The sequence below is a fragment of the Urocampus carinirostris genome, chromosome 12 (assembly GCF_059441175.1).
Source record: "Urocampus carinirostris isolate Australia breed hairy pipefish chromosome 12, RoL_Ucar_1.0, whole genome shotgun sequence".
In the NCBI taxonomy this organism is placed as follows: domain Eukaryota; kingdom Metazoa; phylum Chordata; class Actinopteri; order Syngnathiformes; family Syngnathidae; genus Urocampus; species Urocampus carinirostris.
Window position 1 is genome coordinate 28,905,378 of NC_142360.1, and position 19,258 is coordinate 28,924,635.

The 19,258-nt window shown below is 42.3% G+C and overlaps 1 protein-coding gene across 1 annotated transcript; it reads right to left on the minus strand.

Annotated features, from left to right (window-relative positions):
* Positions 1-1,926: 1,926 nt before the first annotated feature.
* ntmt2 (N-terminal Xaa-Pro-Lys N-methyltransferase) lies at positions 1,927-17,993 on the minus strand. The gene is made up of 4 exons (XM_088350209.1): positions 17,559-17,993; positions 10,497-10,669; positions 3,511-3,763; positions 1,927-2,183 (listed from the first exon to the last, which is right to left on the minus strand). The coding sequence occupies exons 1-4, from the start codon at positions 17,749-17,751 to the stop codon at positions 1,927-1,929; spliced, it is 876 nt and encodes a 291-aa protein (XP_088206335.1). The 5' UTR covers positions 17,752-17,993.
* Positions 17,994-19,258: the final 1,265 nt, after the last annotated feature.

Sequence of the window (19,258 nt, forward strand, 5' to 3'; positions counted from 1 at the left end):
AGTTCGTAAACGAGGTCGGTAACAGGAGGCAGGCAGGTAACGGGGCAAAACAGGTCAGGTAACAGGCAGGCAGAACGGGTCGAAGTCAGTTCCGGAAATAGGTTGGCGATGAAAGTCAGGCAGAGAAAAACAGGGCAGGAACGGAGTCGGACGAAAGGCTTACTGAGCTGGTGGCAACAGTTCGCATAACAATCTGACGCCTTCCACTTGGAAGCCGGGGGTTTAAAAAGAGAGTGTAAGCCAATCAGCTGTCCGGGCTGTTGGCGCCAATTAAGCCGTCGCAGGTGCTCTCAATTGGCAATCATGACACTTACATGTGGTTACAATATATTAACCCCTTAGGTGTTTCTTTTTTGACATACTAAACCCCTTACATGTTTTCATAACTTAATAACCTATTTTTTTTTTGACACACTAAACCCCTACATGTTTTGACAAGAAACTAACCCCTATGTGTTTTTTTGACATATGTGTTTGACCCCTTATGTGTTGTTTTTATTAACCTCCTTCGTGTTTTTTTTCGTCATATTAACACTTTTCGTGTTTTTTTTACATACTTTTCGAATAGTGGCTCTGTCAAAGGGGGCACGTTTGACATCGGGGAAGTTTTTCTTTTTTTTTTTAACTGTCCTATGATAACACGCAATTGCAACCCCACTACACTAGGGGGCAGTGGCACTCTCACTTGGGGGGTGCAAGAGGTTTTCTTATTCCTAGGGAGACTGGGGGCATGAAAGAAAACAATCGAGAAGCACTGCTGTAAGCTAACACAACTAGTCATGGACAATTTATCACGTCCGCTATGCAGCATCATCTCCAAAGGGAAGAGCAGCTTCAGCGACAGACTGCTGTCACAGACTGAGGAGATCATTTCTTCCTCATGCCATGAGGCTCTTTAACCCCACCCGGGGAGTAAAAGCCCACATTAAACCACACCCCCACATTGCATATTACCCTATTTTTATTACAGTGTGTATTTTATGTAGCACTATTTAAATACAGTGGAACCTCGGTTTTCGAACGCCTCTCAGTTCGAACAAATCGGAGTCCGACCAAAAATTTAGAGAAATTCTTGCTTCGCTGTTCGGTCAAAAAATCAGTGTTCGAACGCTGGTAATGCGTGAGTGCGTACGCTAGGGTGCGATGCTGAGCGGCATACGGGTGTAGATCGCTCTTTTCGTGACCAACTGTTATAGTGTGCGGACGTGCTTCGTTTTGCTTCCGCTTTTAATATAGGTGTACGAAGTGTTTTAGCCCCTAATTATGCCCCCGAAGAAAGTCAGTGCAAGCAGCAAAGTTGCTTCAGGTGAAAAAAGAAAAGTAGTGCGTACAACTATTGCATTTAAGAAAGAAATAATAGCAAAATATGAAGGAGGTGTGCGAGTGTCTGATCTTGCTAGGCAATACCCCACCGTCCACCTGCGCCTTCTGCTGACCACCACAAAGGTAAGAAATCCTATTCATAATTCTTTTCTTTATCCTTTTTTTTTTATTTTTACACGTTCATGTTAGCGTAATCTTTCGTACGGAAGATTACGATAACACGAACGTACGATTAGCCTGGGTTAGCTTTATGTTTACGTTGAACATTCAAGGTAAACATTCAGGGTGTTAGAACGGATTAAAACGATTAACATTGTTTTTAATGGGAAAAATGATTTCGGTAAACGAACAAATCGGTTTTCGAACAGGGTTCTGGAACGGATTATGGTCGAGAACCGAGGTTCCACTGTACTCTATATCAACACGTTAAATTGGGTATTTATGTATTATATTACTTTTACTTTATTATTGTTTCATTTTCAACACAAGGATACGGCTGGAAGTGTGAATTTCCCTACAGGGATGAATAGTATCTATCTATCTATCTATCTATCTATCTATCTATCTATCTATCTATATCTATCTAGTCTTTTTTGCTCAATTCTATTTCATTGCAATCATCCAGACAGGCATGAGAGTGTCTGGTAACCCCTCTTGCATCTCGACAGCCAAAATCTCTAGACCGGCCTTAAACACAATGCTCTTCATGATATCGAGGTGTCGACTAATGCTGCTGTCAATAGGGTCCAACTTGCAGCCCTGTCGCGCCATATTGTCTTTCATAATAATCACACCGTTTGGACGCAAACTCTTCCTGCAGCGCATAAGGAAGTTCATCAAGTCTTTGTCGGTCAGGTGGCCTACAGGGAAACAAAAAAACAACAGATCGTGTCGGGAAAATGTTATTCTACTGGAAAGCTTAAAGCACCAGTGTGTAATATTTGCCCACTAGATGGCAATGTTGTCTCATGCAAACTAAAACCATTACCAAAGCAAGCAACAAGACGGCAGAGAAACATAGCGGGGACCTAAGTAGGGATTCCACGATGTAAAAGAAATAAACATTTCTTGATTTATGATTTCTAATAGAAATGAACAATGGTATTTGAGGGGATATTTGTAAATACATGTATTATTCATTTACTATAATGTTAGAATTGGAATTCCCTTGATTAGATAGGGTCCTACAGTTGAGTAAAATGTTTTCCGTCCTTCAAAAAGTTGTATCACCTTGTGAACCGCTCAACCATTCGCCTGAGAAGATAAGCTGCTCCTGCATTGTCGTGTTTATCTTTCGCTGTTCTGTTCTTTCGCCGTTATGTTTCTTGTTTTACGATAGTCTGTTTGATGTTTTATTGTGTCCTCTGGCTTTCTTATTTTGTGTTTTATTTTGAGATGTAAGGTAATCGACCTAAGGGAATGATAGTTCATGCATTTTTTTTAATGGATGAAATTAAATGTTTTTGTGCCACTCGGAGGCACTAAATGTTACACGTTGTCCCTTCAATCATGGTACAGTGCCTTGCATAAATATGGTCCCCCCAAGAAGTTTTTGACATATTGGCATTTTCAGGCTTCAAATGTATAAATTAAAAACTTATAGATGAAAACATGGGACACAATCATGAAAATAAATCAAATTTTAGATTTTAGATTAGATTTTAGATTATACTGTCTTTCATTCTGCCTTTATTCATTCTTTTTTTTTACTTTTTTTTTTGGATCCTGTTCTGAACTGTTGTTAAAATTATCCTGCACCCTTTGAAAAAGACATTTTGATCTACATCTTGATCTGGACACATTCGTCTGGACATTGTGTCTTTGCATTTTTGTTTGGACTTTGTCCTGTTTTTATTTGGACATGCCATTTGTTTTTTTGTCCCCTTGTTCAGTTGTTACTTTGGTCCAGGTTTTGTTAAGAAATACCTTCATTGTTTTCAGCACCCCTTGTTTCCAGTTCCTCCCCCACATGGGTCCATCACCCCTAACCCTAACACATCTAATAGATAATCTTGAATCTTGAAGGGATGCTAAAATATGGTATTTTTGGTTCCCAAATGTCAGTGCTTGGGTTGGGGTTAGCACCAGATTTTAGTAAAAGCGTCAGGATCTCTCCAAAGCTGGCAATGAGTGGACCAAACCACCAAGCATGACAACGCAAATTCAACTCCTGTAAGCTGTACTTACATGCCACCCATTGCATCCAGATGACATCATACTTGTTCTTTGGAGGTCTCAATTCTTGCAGGTTATAGCAGTAGTATGTCTCAATGCGGTCTGCATCATCACCCAGGTAACATTCATGTGCATGAAGGAGGAAGTGCTCCATCATGTCTGCCATCTCCATTTTCTCAAACACAGGGAGGAGAACCCCTTTAGTCACACGACCAATGCCGGAACCGCAGTCCAGAGCACAGTGAGTGCCGGCCTTCCCAGGGCCCTTTGAATAAATCGGAGAAAAGCCAAATAGATGTTAGAATAGAATAGAATATACCTTTATTGTCATTGTTACAAAATGGGTTAACATATCGTGACAAGGAAATTGGGCATGACACTCCAGTTTTACACATTCACAGTGAGGTATGAGCCAGAAGATAAAGGAACAGAGAAGATACGGTTATAAAACAAGGAGGATAAGGCTATAGTTATAATTTACATGGTATTTACACAAGAAATGTCGGCATGTGGGATGTTACATACAGTTGTTATCGTGATACCGTTGGTATCGTAAGGGTTGTGCAATTATGCATTTAGTGCAAAAGTCATCATAGTGCAAAAAAATAGTCAGCATATGCATTGGTGCAAACATAGACATCATAGTGCAGAAAAAAGAAATGGTCAGACATTGTGCAAGGTGAGCAGTAAACATAGTGCAGTCGACATGTGCAAGAACATAGACATGAGTACCATTATATTCGTATGAGGTAGTGTTGGCAAGAGTTTTCAGTTTTTTTGTGCAGTGTCTGTTTTGAGCAGTGAACAAACATAGTGCAGTCAGCATGTGTAAGAACATAGGCGTGAGTACCATTTTACATTCGTGTGAGGTAGTTTTTTGCAAGAGTTTTCAGTTTTTTGTGCGGTGTCTGTTTAGGGTGGTAATGGCTGTGCGGAAGAAACTGTCTCTGAGTCTGTTTGTTTTTGCTTTGTGTGACATGAAATTAGGTTTTAATTCATATTTCCATGTAACCTATAAAAAAATGGTCCTTAAGACTAAAGGAGGTAAGTATTAGTTTCAGGAGCGAGCAGCAGCAAGTCAACTGCAGGAGAGAGAGTGGGAAAGGTGAGAGGAGAGAGAGTGGGAAAGGTGAGATGGCACAACATTCATTTGGACAGGTAACTTAAAATTAGTTTTACCTGGTTATATCAGTATCAGAATTTTTTTCCCCCCATTTTATTAACACTCCACTTATGTTTGTTTGTACATGATTCAATTGTTTGTTTGTTTGTACATGATTCAAATTGAATCTTTTCTTCCGGCGCCGTCACGAATGGCAGCCACTCCAGCAGCTCCCGTGTTATTTTCGATTGTTCTCGATTGTTCTCAGCTCAGGGATGCTGCTGGAAATGTGAATTTCCCTTCGGGGATGAACAAAGTATCTATCTATCTATCTATCTATCTGTAGCGCTTGCTGGAAGGCAGCAGGTCGAAGAGGTGGTGGCCGGGGAGAGAAAAGTCCTTGATGATGTTTTCTGCTCTGCTGAGGTAGCGAGAGCAGGCAATGTCCTCCAGACTGGGCAGAGAGCAACCGACGATTTTCTGGGCTGTTTTGATGACCCTCTGGAGCTTTTTCCTGTCTGCTGCTGTGCACCCAGCATACCACACCATAATGCAGTATGTTAGAATGCTCTCCATTGTGGCTTTGTAAAATGAAACCTGCTGCTGCTGTTTTAGATTATTTTTCCTGAGCACTCTCAGGAAGTGCAGTCGCTGCTGGGCCTTCCATACCACCACTCTGGTGTTTGCAGACCAGGAGAGGTCGTCGAAGATGTGCACACCCAGAAATTTGAAGGAGTGGACTCTCTCTACACACGGTCTCCTTTTATGATGAGTGGTTCTGGATTCCTACCATTCCTTCTGTAATCCAGAATCAGTTCTTTTGTTTTTATGTTGTGAGAATGACACGTTTGGGTATTTTTTTTACTACAACAAACAAATAGATGAATAAAACGTTTACTTATTTAGACCATTAAAAACCTTTAAGCACAGTGGTTCTCAACTGGTCTGACTTCAGGACCCACAATCCTACCATAAATACAAGCTTTAACCCAAATCAAGAAATAATATCCACTTCTCAAACGTTTTGAATGAAAGGATTGTGCACTTAAAACCAGATCACATTGTTCACATTTTTAAAAAGCAAAACGATATGACTAGTGAAGTTATAAACTATTTAATACGCTTTTTGATTCCACTTATACTAAAAAATACTTTGTGTCGCCGCAACCTTAAGTGAAACCTTTTAAACAACTGTGCTTTGGAATATTTTGTATGGTTTACTTATCACCTCCCTGGGGCTTTAGAATGTGTCTGTCGTGCCCCATTCTGACGTTTGGGAAATTTGCATCAAGGACGGCGCGGACCAATCAGCCAGAGGCTTGGTCATGGGGCTGGACATTTGATCACCATGTGTCATAAAAGCGGGCAACTCTGAAGCCCCCGCTCGCTCGCTCTTTTTCCACACACAATTGTAATTAGCGAGGAAGAAAGATGTGTTCAACTGTTGGATTCGGCTAATTAATTAATATGTGGACTATACTCGATAACTTCTCCGAATTAGAGAATTAGGAGTCTGATTTTCAGTTTAATAAATGTTAAAACCTTACACTAGCAAAACCAACATGACTTTGAGTGCAGTAATAATATTCCCTTCAATGCTCAATTAGGAGCATTTTTATAAAATTCAAAGTTCTTTGCTCCAGAAGCTGTGTCTTCTGGAAAGTGTTTGTCAACCTCTAGGTTGCAGTGTCACAAGGCTCCGAGCACACACCAATGCAGGAGACAAGGGGACAGAATACAAGGGAAGTGATCAACCCCTACCAGGGAGGCATTCATTTAACAGCAACCAAAAAATACTGGCAAGAAGGGGGTGTAGGACTCAAACTGCTGAGGTGGAGATTTTGAGGGGAAAACTAGAGAAGCAATTGTATCTGATCGGTGTAACCACATTTCGTAGGCCAATAGTTTTCAAAATTTAGGCTAGGACAACGTTAGATTTTCACAGTTTGTGCAGAAATATTCCAAGTTTTTGTGTGTAACGTTTGGCATTTTTTCGGGTGAATGGCGTTTAATTCAAAAGTAAAGGCAGACCAGCTTTTGTCTCACCATGACCAAAAAAATAATAGCTTCCCCTTTAATTGCAGCTCCTTCTATAGCCCATTGGCACGGCTTTACATAGAAACTCTATCCATGAAGCCCAACCCTGTCACGGTCGCCATGACGACCAGTATGCCACGCCCCGAACTCAAGCTGAAGCAGATCAGCTGATTGCTGTTCTGTTATTTAAGGCTGGATTTTGGGTTTGGCGGGTGCTGGTTCATTACTCATTATTCACAATCCCGTTCTGTTATGCCTTGTCCTGTTTTAGTCTGTTATGCCTTGTCCTGTTGAGTTCGTGCCGGAGGAACTCTGTATTGTTCTGTTTTGCCCCGGAGTATTGGGCGACTTTTATTTTATTAAATAAAACCTATGGATCGTCAACGCATTTGAGTTCTCCCTTCATGCCTCCTGCCTCCGTTCTGGTCCGGTCACCTTCCACGCCACCACGTCTCGTGACAGAATGAACCCGCCAACAAATAGAACTCAGCGAACGATCCCAGCGCGACATTGGGGAGAGCTGGAGTGCGCAGTTTGGCAGGCGCCTACTGAGTTGGCCTTCCCTGCCCGTTCGAACCACGGCCCCGCCCGTCGTGGCCCTTGCTGTGCCTCGAATGGGGTCCCAGGAAGAATTGACGCCTGCCTGCCCGACTCCCGTGCCGATTGCCTGCTATTCCCTCTTCCCTGCGTGCAAGTCCGACTCCGACTCCGCTGCCCGTCGGGCCAACTCCGACTCCGCTGCCCGTCGGGCCGACTCCGACTCCCAAGCCTGCCTGTTCGACTCCCAAGCCTGCCTGTTCGACTCCCAAGCCTGCCTGTTCGACTCCCAAGCCTGCCTGTTCGACTCCCAAGCCTGCCTGTTCGACTCCCATGCCTGCCTGTTCGACTCCCATGCCTGCCTGTTCGACTCCCATGCCTGCCTGTTCGACTCCCATGCCTGCCTGTTCGACTCCCATGCCTGCCTTGAGTCTCCCTGTACTGATTTTGTTCAGTCTTTCCTGTCCTGTCTTGTCTGTTCTGAATCTGTTCCCCCTGAGTCTGACTGTTCTGAATCTGTTCCCCCTGAGTCTGACTGTTCTGAATCTGTTCCCCCTGAGTCTGACTGTTCTGAATCTGTTCCCCCTGAGTCTGACTCTTCTGAATCTGATCCCCCCCTGAGTCTGACTCTTCTGCATCGGCCTGACCTGAGTCTGACTCTTCTGCATCGGCCTGACCTGAGTCTGACTCTTCTGCATCGGCCTGACCTGAGTGCGACTCTTCTGCATCGGCCTGACCTGAGTGCGACTCTTCTGCATCGGCCTGACCTGAGTGCGACTCTTCTGCATCGGCCTGACCTGAGTGCGACTCTTCTGCATCGGCCTGACCTGAGTGCGACTCTTCTGCATCGGCCTGACCTGAGTGCGACTCTTCTGCATCGGCCTGACCTGAGTGCGACTCTTCTGCATCGGCCTGACCTGAGTGCGACTCTTCTGCATCGGCCTGACCTGAGTGCGACTCTTCTGCATCGGCCTGACCTGAGTGCGACTCTTCTGCATCGGCCTGTCCTGAGTGCGACTCTTCTGCATCGGCCTGTCCTGAGTGCGACTCTTCTGCATCGGCCTGTCCTGAGTGCGACTCTTCTGCATCGGCCTGTCCTGAGTGCGACTCTTCTGCATCGGCCTGACCTGAGTGCGACTCTTCTGCATCGGCCTGTCCTGAGTGCGACTCTTCTGCATCGGCCTGTCCTGAGTGCGACTCTTCTGCATCGGCCTGACCTGAGTGCGACTCTTCTGCATCGGCCTGACCTGAGTGCGACTCTTCTGCATCGGCCTGACCTGAGTGCGACTCTTCTGCATCGGCCTGACCTGAGTGCGACTCTTCTGCATCGGCCTGACCTGAGTGCGACTCTTCTGCATTGGCCTGACCTGAGTGCGACTCTTCTGCATTGGCCTGACCTGAGTGCGACTCTTCTGCATCGGCCTGTCCTGAGTGCGACTCTTCTGCATCGGCCTGTCCTGAGTGCGACTCTTCTGTAGAGGCCTGTCCTCTTTACCTGTTCTGATTTTGCCTGTCCTGTTTATCTGTCCTGTTCTCGTCGGTTCTGCCTTTGCCTGTCATCCCCTGTCCAGTTGGCCGCCAGACCCCCCCTGCCGAGCGCCGATTCCGATCCGCCCGACGCAGATGGCGTCTGCCTCTCCCCGTTCCTGCGTGTTCGGAGGAGGGAGCAGGGTTGCCCCAATCGCGATCGTCAACATTCCGGGGCGCGAGGTAGTAATTTTTTCTTTTTTGGGACCTCGGGAGCTGTCCCTTAAGAGGGGGGCTCTGTCACGGTCGCCATGACGACCAGTATGCCACGCCCCGAACTCAAGCTGAAGCAGATCAGCTGATTGCTGTTCTGCTATTTAAGGCTGGATTTTGGGTTTGGCGGGTGCTGGTTCATTACTCATTATTCACAATCCCGTTCTGTTATGCCTTGTCCTGTTTTAGTCTGTTATGCCTTGTCCTGTTGAGTTCGTGCCGGAGGAACTCTGTATTGTTCTGTTTTGCCCCGGAGTATTGGGCGACTTTTATTTTATTAAATAAAACCTATGGATCGTCAACGCATTTGAGTTCTCCCTTCATGCCTCCTGCCTCCGTTCTGGTCCGGTCACCTTCCACGCCACCACGTCTCGTGACAAACCCTAATTCAAAATGGCCCATATCGCAGAGCAAATTCTAAAACCGGTTGTGCAGAAACCAGTTAGCCAGTATCCAGGGTTGGGTAGGGTTACTTTAACTGGATTACTTTCAATGACTTTTGGATTACTCCAATACCAAATATGCGAATAAAAGACAAAAGAAACTAAATATGAATAGAATTACTAAATTTTGTGCAGGCTTGGGGAGTAACGGAATACATGGAACGGCAAAAATGATGTTGGCAAGCTGTTTGGATTTATTTTCATTTTGTTTCTGTCGCATTTTATGTTAGTTTTGTCGGAGATCAAAGAGATCAAAGCCAGGAGAGAAGGCTTACCACATGTTGTGAGTCAACATTTTATTCATATTTAACACAAACTTTTTCTTCTTTTTCCCTGTTTTTTTGCTCATTTTTTTAATCCCTTTTAAAAAAAATCTCATTGTGTTTATTTTTTCCTAGTTGTTACTTTTTCTTTTCTTTTTTTCTGAATTTGTCCTTCTTTTTTTCTTCCTTTTGTTTTTTTTTTCCTCAGCTTTACACTACTTTTTCATTTTGGTATTTTTTTCTTTTTTGTTTTATTCCCCCTTCCTTTAAGTCATTTTGTGCATAATTTTACATAATATTTGGTCATATAGAGATGAAAGAAGCAAAAACAACCCGAAGAGCCGTTTGAGACCCGAAAGAGACGGTTCCTTTCAGTGAGCCGAGCTGAAGAAGCCGGTTCTCAAAAAACTTTAAAAACTCACACACGCAGCTTAGAGGGAACATTGCGCTGGATAGATTTTCTTGTGCGCTGAGAATGTGCAGGCAGTGCGCGATTGCGCACGCGCGCAGCTTAGAGGGAACACTGCTTAGGACAATCTAAATTCAACTCAAAAGCAAGAAATGTTCACAAAATGTTTGCATCAGGAGCCATGGTGGTGGTTGTATCCACCAACTCTGTTTGTCCCTCACCCCCCTCATCAATGCCCCCCCCCCCAAGGAAAACAAAGCCTACTTACAACAAAGACAGTTAGTTCTTTGTTCCTTTATCTCTTTGTTTCCTTATCCTCACTGTAAATGTGGACCTGGAGTGCCACGTCCAATTTCGTTGTCACAGCATAACCCATATTGTAACAATGACAATAAAGGCATATTCTATTCTAAATTGTTTGTCGAAATTCATCAGCTTCAGTCAGTGGAAATGACCAAGACACTTACCACAAACCTGTTGAGAAATTGCCGTGAACCTTCCAGATCCACATCAGACACATCCAAAAAGCCACCCATCATTCCCTCCTCTGAGGCATCCACATTTTCGTAGAACTGCTGAGCTCTGTAGTAGAACTGCTTTTCTCCTTTAATGTACTCACAGGTGACAGGATACAGTTTTACTGTTGGAAAAAGAATATCACATTACCTCATGAAAGTAAAATGTACGGATTTAGTGCAGTTTTGGTGCTTATATCTGGCAAGCGGCCCAAGGTCGGGGACCTATGGTTCGTGAGCCATATACGGTGAAGGATTTCATACATTTGACTATAAAGGATTTTATAAGATTGAATACAAGTTACATTTTGATAAAGTTAAAACTTATATAAACTCTATGTTGGCAGAATTAAACAAATAAAAACAAGCATTAAGGTAAATAAGTGTATTAGCTCCGTCCGGTGACCCATCGGGGCCATCACCTCTCGCCTCGGCCAGGGCTGCGGCCACACTGCGCGCCCCCGTGCGTCTAGTTAATTTTAGTCACACAGGAAACAGATAAATACACCGGAAATGCAACTTCAAAATAAAAGAGTACAAAACTGATAAACGTACAAGAGATGCAATTAGACTGATAATTGAACCGTTACTTCATGTGTGTGTGTGTGTGTGATTGTTTTTAGATTTAGGAATATAAAAACAAGTTATATTCACACAGTGAATTCTGAGAAATGTTACAACCAAAACGACCAACCTATCTACCTTCCCTTTTACAGTCCGGCCTAGCGAAAGTATTGACCCCCCCGACCATTGCCAAATACTTGTTTGACATATTGGCACGATTCAGGCTTCAGCTGAAAAACCGAGAATATATTCCAACAACGTGCTGGACGCCATCGTAACCACTGAAGGATTTTATACATTTGACTATAAAGGATCTTATACGATTGAATACAAGTTGCATTTATTGAGTGCAATGAAGATTTTCACCGAGTAGGCTATAGTTCAATGACAGGTCACGCCGTTCCAAATGCAAAATATTTTGACTAGGGAAATTTGATAACAGGACTCAGATAAGAGGACGGCAGGCGATGTTTTGAGAACAAGGCCCTGATGACGTAGAAACGCTCGGTGTTGTTTTGAGTTTTCCAGACATCGCGACGCCCACGGGGGGCTTCCTTGGCACGCCCTTGAGGGGAGTCGAGACGCCATCTTGCGGGGAGACGTGGGCCGAGAGGAAAAAAGGCTGGAGGACTTCAGAGAGGCTTCCCACAGATGCCAGAGACTCCAACGACGCTAATTCGACTAATTCGGCCATTTACGATGGAGTTCACTTAGTTAAATTGCTTAAGAAATTAAATCTGCCCCCGTGTGAAAATGTCGACTCTCTTGTTCATCTTTTCCGTCAAGAAACAAGCGCGCATTGTTATGTGAATGTAGGTTGTTTGGTTAATGGAGTCAGATAACTAGTTCGAACAATTTGGTAAACGATTCATTTTAATATGTAATACCTAACAACGGCAAGGGTATGGTCTAGTATTTAAAGGACACTATTTTAACTTCAGTTTAAAGTCAACAGACAGTCTTGGTGGTAAACAACTAAATAATGCTTTATATCGAAGCTCATTATACAATTTCATTGTTGAGACACTTTATGACGAAAAGCCACAGAACAAGCTTTAACCCAAAACAAACATTTTACCCGGAAGCTCTAGCAAAGAATGTATAGCAGTAGGATCAGGCAGAGCTTTACACAAAACGCAATACACAGCCTTTTCCTTTGCCCAGCGCTGTCTACACTGAAGGTAAATATGTTGATATCCTCGATTGCAGTATTTTGTGACATTTTTACAAAATAACTTTGCTAGCACCTTGTTTTGAAACCATTATCTAGGACAAAAATGAGCCTCAACACTCTAGTACCTGAGGGAGGGAGACCAATTTTAAGTGGTGTATTTATATTAATATAGAACACAGGCTCCGGCATAGTTATTATTTAATAAATTTTATTAAATCATTTAACGTCACAAGGTAAACTAAAATGTGCTGAAGAATTTGATTTTCTCTGAAGAGTGGGTTTGGCGGTTCTGTTGAATTTTGACTTTGTCAGGTTATGGACGGTTGCCACGGCGCCCAGCTGGCACCGCCCCTTGACACCGGCTGACTCGCATTTACCCATTGCTTCTGTTTTCGTGACAGTTTATTGGTAATACAAATCAGTTATCACTTCAAAAGTTTTCAGTTCACAACAATATCGCACATTATACAAAATAATATTGCTGAAATAATTATAGTAATCTATATTTTCATTCAGTTTTAATCATCACAGTTAATTGGTAATACAAAGCAGTTATCACTTCAGATTTTTCAGTTCATATGTTCTTCGTAGTCCTTTTCTTGCTCGGAGTATTCTTTTGTTTATTTTCTTTTGTCGAATCATTCGCTTCAACACACGTGTTTTCCTTGCCTCCGTGATCTTTTTTGTTTAATTCTGGAAATGCCTCGTTTGTAGTTTTGCTTGTGTTTTGACCCGTTTTATTTTTTTGGTCTGGTCCGTTTGTGTTTTGGACAACTTTTCTTTCTCAATTAAAGTGCGAGGACGTCTACGCAAATGAGTTCCAACTTCCTGCTCCCCGTTCCGTTTCGTGACAGTCTTCAAATACATGGTGTGGCTCTTTCAAAAGAGAAATAACAAATATTTTAGCTTTTATGGATTGTTTGATCAAAAATATTTTAGCTTTTATAGATATTTTGGTCAAAACGGTTCCCGACCCCTGCTCTAGAAAATTGCCTAATTTTCTTATGCCCGGAGTTAGTCGGTTTTGTCGTGTTGTCCATCTGCCGTGTTGTCCATCCATTTTGCATTGTTGAACACGCACCCAGCCTCATTCACTGCTTATCCCCTTGTTAAATATCCATCCTACCAGCTAAAATTTTGATTTGAATGGAGTTAGTGCTAATGGCAAAATGTTGATAGAAATAAAAGTGTAATTATTGTGTCACGGAGAGTCGGACAGACCCAAATGCAGGACACAGGGAGACCTAAAACGGGGATGTGATCAAACCCCAATAGGAGCCATTTATTTAATGAACAAAAAAACTATCAGGAACTGGGGATGCTGACAAAGGGAAACTTGAGAAGGAATCTTGGGCTGGTGAAAGTCTGGAAAAGGAGATTTGGGAGTACCTTTAAAAAGAGTATTGGTGAACAGTCCAAAAGTGAGTCAGTCCAAAAATGCTGAGTCAGCTTTTTCATGTAGTATACAGATCTGGGGTAACCTACCTGACTGTCTGTAAAAGATGGGGTTGATATTCAATACAGTTTTGTACTGGGAGAGTGGCGTGTCTTTCTGGCAAAAGATTTTTATTTCAATTTCATGATTGAAACTTTTATTATCCTTCAATTTTTCAAGAAAATGTTTAATTTCTCCAAAACAAAAAAATCTTTTGGAGGGATGTTTCCGACCAAAGAAACTGGAATATCTGTCTGCCATTAGAGCATCACCATTGGTGAGACACAAACCTTTTATTGGGGGGCATTGCCCTTTTTGGCAGGGTCTGTCACCTCTAGAGCGACCTACCTGACTACATGTAAAAGATTGCGATCCTAACAAAACTTGTTCCGGCCTGACAGAGTAGAATGTCTTTCTGGGAAAAGCTGCTGAGTCAGTCCCAAAATGCTGAGTCAACTTTTTCATGCAGTATACAGATCTGGGGTAACCTACCTGACTGTCTGTAAAAGATGGGGTTGATATTCAATACAGTTTTGTACTGGGAGAGTGGCGTGTCTTTCTGGCAAAAATGCAGAGTCAGCAAAACCAAAAGTGCTTATTCTACTTTTTTTCACATATAGGTCAACCTGTCTAACTTTCTGCAAGATATTGCGTTGAAATTGGATGTTGTTCTGGCCTGGATGAGGGTAATGTCTTTCTTGACAAACTGCCGTGTCAGCAAAAACAAAAATGCTAAGTCGGGTTTGGGCGGTATTTTCACCTCTAGAGTAACCCACCTGATTTCTTGTGAAAGATTGTGATCTTTGTTGGAACTCGGTATGGGCCTGAGAGAGTATAATGTCTTTATGTATAGTATATATACATATGTATATATACATGTGTGGGCAGCACGGCGGCGCAGTGGGAACCATTTATTTAATGAACAAAAAAACTATAGATCAGGAACTGGGGATGCTGACAAGAGGAAACTTGAGAAGGAATCTTGGGCGAGTGAAAGTCTGGAAAAGGAGATTTGGGAGTACCTTTAAAAAGAGTACTGGTGAACAGGGTCTTGCGATAAAGAGGGGACTGCCTAAGAGTGGAGACTTGGGAGAGAAAAAAAAGTTTGCTTTTGGCTTACTTTCAGTCTTCGTAGTTTGTAGTCTTTCTTGGACTCATTTTTGTTTGTATACACGTGACAGCGACATTTAGAGGACAGATAGAAAACACTGTCCCTTTAAGAACAGTGGAATCTTTTTAATCAGTGCTGTTTTTGTGGGAAAACCCCATTTGTCCCAAAATCAATTGAATCTTAGCTTCAGCGGTCCCCAACTCAATTGACTTTGAGACCCCTGGTTCAGATATTCGAGGTATCACTAATGCGAAAAAAAGCTCAGAAGTGAAAGTTCTGCTTGAAATGCATTCTTTCACAAGTTTTCTTAGAAATGAGGATTTTTAAGAAACTTGGAAATGTTTTGCTGTTGTTTACTAAACAATGGTAAAAGAGAAAAACCCTTTTTTTTCCAAATGAGGGTTACAGCATTATTTTGACATGTCTTATGCCAATACAGAGACCCTTTACTACTTCACTCTTCGGTTATAACTGGTTTATTCTTTCTTGGATTTTGAATTGAATTGTGTTTATTGTCATTGATATCAATGTATCTTTTATTGTGTTCAGAGAGATCACAGAATAAGTGCTGGGGTGTGACAGTTTGGTTGTTTGACTCCGATAGGCTGGAGTTTGCTATTAAAAAAAACATTATTATTGTATTAGTTTTTATCTCTAAGACATTAAAATATAGAGAGACACGTGTGGTTTACATTAAGTACAGTCAATGTTTCCGCAAGTTTCCGCCTTTTTTTAGAGAAGCGGCTCTTTCGGCCGGGCTTTTTTTCGAGTTTGGGTGCGAAAAGACCATACAAACGGCTCTTGAGATTCTTTTTTTTGCTTTCATCCATATGCTACCAATTATCATGAAACGTTATGCACAAAATGACAAACAGGGGAACAAATCATGAAAAAAAGAAAAATAAATTTTGACAAATAAAAAAAAGGAACAAAAAATTAAACGAGAAAAAGCAAGAGAAAAAGGAAAAATATGGATAAAAGAAGAGAAAAGCAGGAAAAAGGAAGAAATAAGCTAGGTCAAAGGAGAAAAGGAAGTAACAAATAAAATATGCAATAAACTACAAAACAAAAGAAGAAGTAGTGTCAAATCAACGTGCGTCCCCGGGACGCAACTTTTTTGACACAAAATTGTCGTTATTACCCGATAACTTTTTTTTTAAAAAGGATTTACCGCACTCCAAACTTTTCGTCAGGCAGATCCGCCATTGTTGTTTTGGTCTCGCGGTTCGAGTTTTTGTCTGCACGCCGATCTCGGCAAACGAGATCTCGTTGCTTCGAGATGACGTCATTGTTGTGGTGGTTGTCGTCGAGTTGGTGAGGGTTAAGTATGGCTCAGAAAAAACAGATAGTATTAGGTGAAAATCAACACAAAGTTGGTAATTTCTTCAGTGTCAGTAATAAGTCAAAACATAATGCAGAAAGTGATAACAACGGCAATAATTCCGGTACGAAAAAACGGCGGCGAAATTTTTCGGAAGATCACGGAGGCAAGGAAAACACGTGTGTTGAAGCAAATGATTCGACAAAAGAAAATAAACAAAAGAATACTCCGAGCAAGAAAAGGACTACGAAGAACATATGAACTGAAAAATCTGAAGTAATAACTGCTTTGTATTACCAATTAACTGTGATGATTAAAACTGAATGAAAATATAGATTGCTATAATTATTTCAGCAATATTATTTTGCATAAAGTACAATATTGTTGTGAACTGAAAACTTTTGAAGTGATAACTGATTTGTATTACCAATAAACTGTCACGAAATGTAACGAGAAGCAGGAAGTAGGAACTCATTTGCGTAGACGTCCTCGCACTTTAATTGAGAAAGAAAAGTTGTCCAAAACACAAACGGACCAGACCAAAAAACAAAACGGGTCAAACACAGGCAAAACTATAAACGAGGAATTTCCAGAATTAAACAGAACTTGCAGGAATCTCTCAGAATGTTACACCGGAGTGCAACAAACAAGTTTTCAACAACGATCTGGTAAAGCGCAGTTCAAAAGAGCATGTTTAAGTACCCACAGAAGTAATCGGTAAATGTGAGTCAGCTGGTGTCAAGGGGCGGTGCCGGCTGGGCGCCATGGCAACCGTGCAGGACCTGACATAAACTGTGATGATTAAAACTGAATGAATATATTATGTATATACCACAGCCATATCCCCCTAGTGTGAGGTGGCTAGAGTCATTTCTGACTCTTTTTGGGAGATTGATTCAGAGGAGGGGATTCCCAGCCCCCTCGCTCAACCCAACTGAGGTGTTAGGGTTAGGGTTAGGGTGAGGAGTCATTAGGTGACCAAACCCCCCAATTCCAACCCCTAATACTGAACGCCAAGCAGGGAGGCAACAGGTACCAATGTTTAAGTCTTAGGTATGACTCGGCCGAGGCTTGAACCAGAACCTCCCAGTCTCTGGGCGGGCGCCCTACCCCCAAGGCCACCGAGCTGGTCAATATATAGATTTATATTATATATATAAATATATATGTCACCGAATTAAAATTTAAACCTCGATAACACTAAATTTTGGGGACCCATCGATCTCTGTTGAGACCCATAGATATTTGAGCATGCGAGTCCCCGGGACTCATCACTTTTCAGAGGTAAAATGAACACGGATCTCTGTATACTGTAGCAAAGGAGTCAAAATGTGGAAAAAAAATTGGCTGTCAATTTCAGAGAAAGGTCTGAACGACTTAAGGTCAGAGTGCTGGGTTAAACATCTTACCGAGAGGAATCTTCTCCAGCAGGTACAGGTAGCTGGCAAAGAAGTCGCTCCTCATGGTATGGTGCAAGTGAAAGGACAAGCTGTGGCGACACATTGTGTCATCGGTGTGCTTCCAGCGATCCCGAAATGCCTGCTGAGCTCCTTTATAATCAAAGTTGGGTGACGAGTTGTCTTCTGCGAGCGAAATCTCCATTTGAACGAATACAAGACCCCAGGACCAAAACCCGGGAGGTCGGTAGTAGCTGAAAAACGGAGTCCCTTTGGACACGCTCCCTTCAGCTGCTGCTTTTAACGCCAAGATAAAAGTTCAAAACATCTCCGCTCGAAATTGAAACGTCAAGTCACGTACTACTATTATAAGATGCACAAAACTTTTAAAAAGGGTAGGATTAAAGCAAAAAAGAGAAATCTAGGGAAAAATTCAAATAAAAAAGGAAAAATAATAACAACCAGAAGAAAGAAAAGTAACAATCTAGGAGAAAAAGGAAACAGAAGAAAAATATTTAAAGAAAAAAAATACCGCTTATGTTTATCACGGAGCGAGCAGTGCTGAGACAGCACTGCATTTCTTACCGATCACTCAGCTAGCGCTCTGGCATAAGACTTCTGTCTTAGGACAAGTAACTTGAACAGAGGGGAGTGAATTTTAGACACGGAAATTCCAGAGAGTCCAGAAGGTCAAAACTCTACCCCTGACGGCCATAGAATGCGGCTCCTATAATTGGCCCACATCTTGTCCTTAGACACTCCTCTATTTCTTTTCTAGGGTATCTTGTGGGCATTAAAAACAGAAAAAAACATTTTCATTTTAATTTCATGATTGAAACTGTTATTATCTTCCAATTTTTCAAGAAAATGTTTAATTTCTCCAAAACAAAAAAATCTTTTGGAGGGATGTTTTCGACCAAAGAAACTGGAATATCTGTCTGCCATTAGAGCATCACCATTGGTGAGACACAAACCTTTTATTGGGGGGCATTGCCCTTTTTGGCAGGTTCTGTCACCTCTAGAGCGACCTACCTGACTACATGTAAAAGATTGCGATCCTAACAAAACTTGTTCCGGCCTGACAGAGTAGAATGTCTTTCTGGGAAAAGCTGCTGAGTCAGTCCCAAAATGCTGAGTCAGCTTTTTCACGCAGTATACAGATCTGGGTTAACCTACCTGACTGTCTGTAAAAGATGGGGTTGATATTCAATGCAGTTTTATACTGGGAGAGTGGCGTGTCTTTCTGGCAAAAATGCAGAGTCAGCAAAACCAAAAGTGCTTATTCTACTTTTTTTCACAGATAGGTCAACCTGTCTAACTGTCTGCAAGATTTTGGGTTGAAATTGGATGTTGTTCTGGCCTGGATGAGGGTAATGTCTTTCTTGAAAAACTGGCGTGTCAGCAAAAACAAAAATGCTAAGTCGAGTTTGGGCGGTATTTTCACCTCTAGAGTAACCCACCTGATTTCTTGTGAAAGATTTTGATCTTTGTTGGAACTCGGTATGTGCCTGAGAGAGTATAATACTGTGTGCGGCACAGTTCTAAAGTCTTGGGAACCTCCTGTGTGGGTTCAAATCCAGCCACCGGACTTACTGTGCGGAGTTTGTATGTTCTCCCCGTGCTTGCGTGGGTTTCCTCCCACATTCCAAAGACATGCTTTTCAGGTGGATTGGCCGGTCCAAATTGTCCCTAGGTGTGAATGAGCGAGCGAG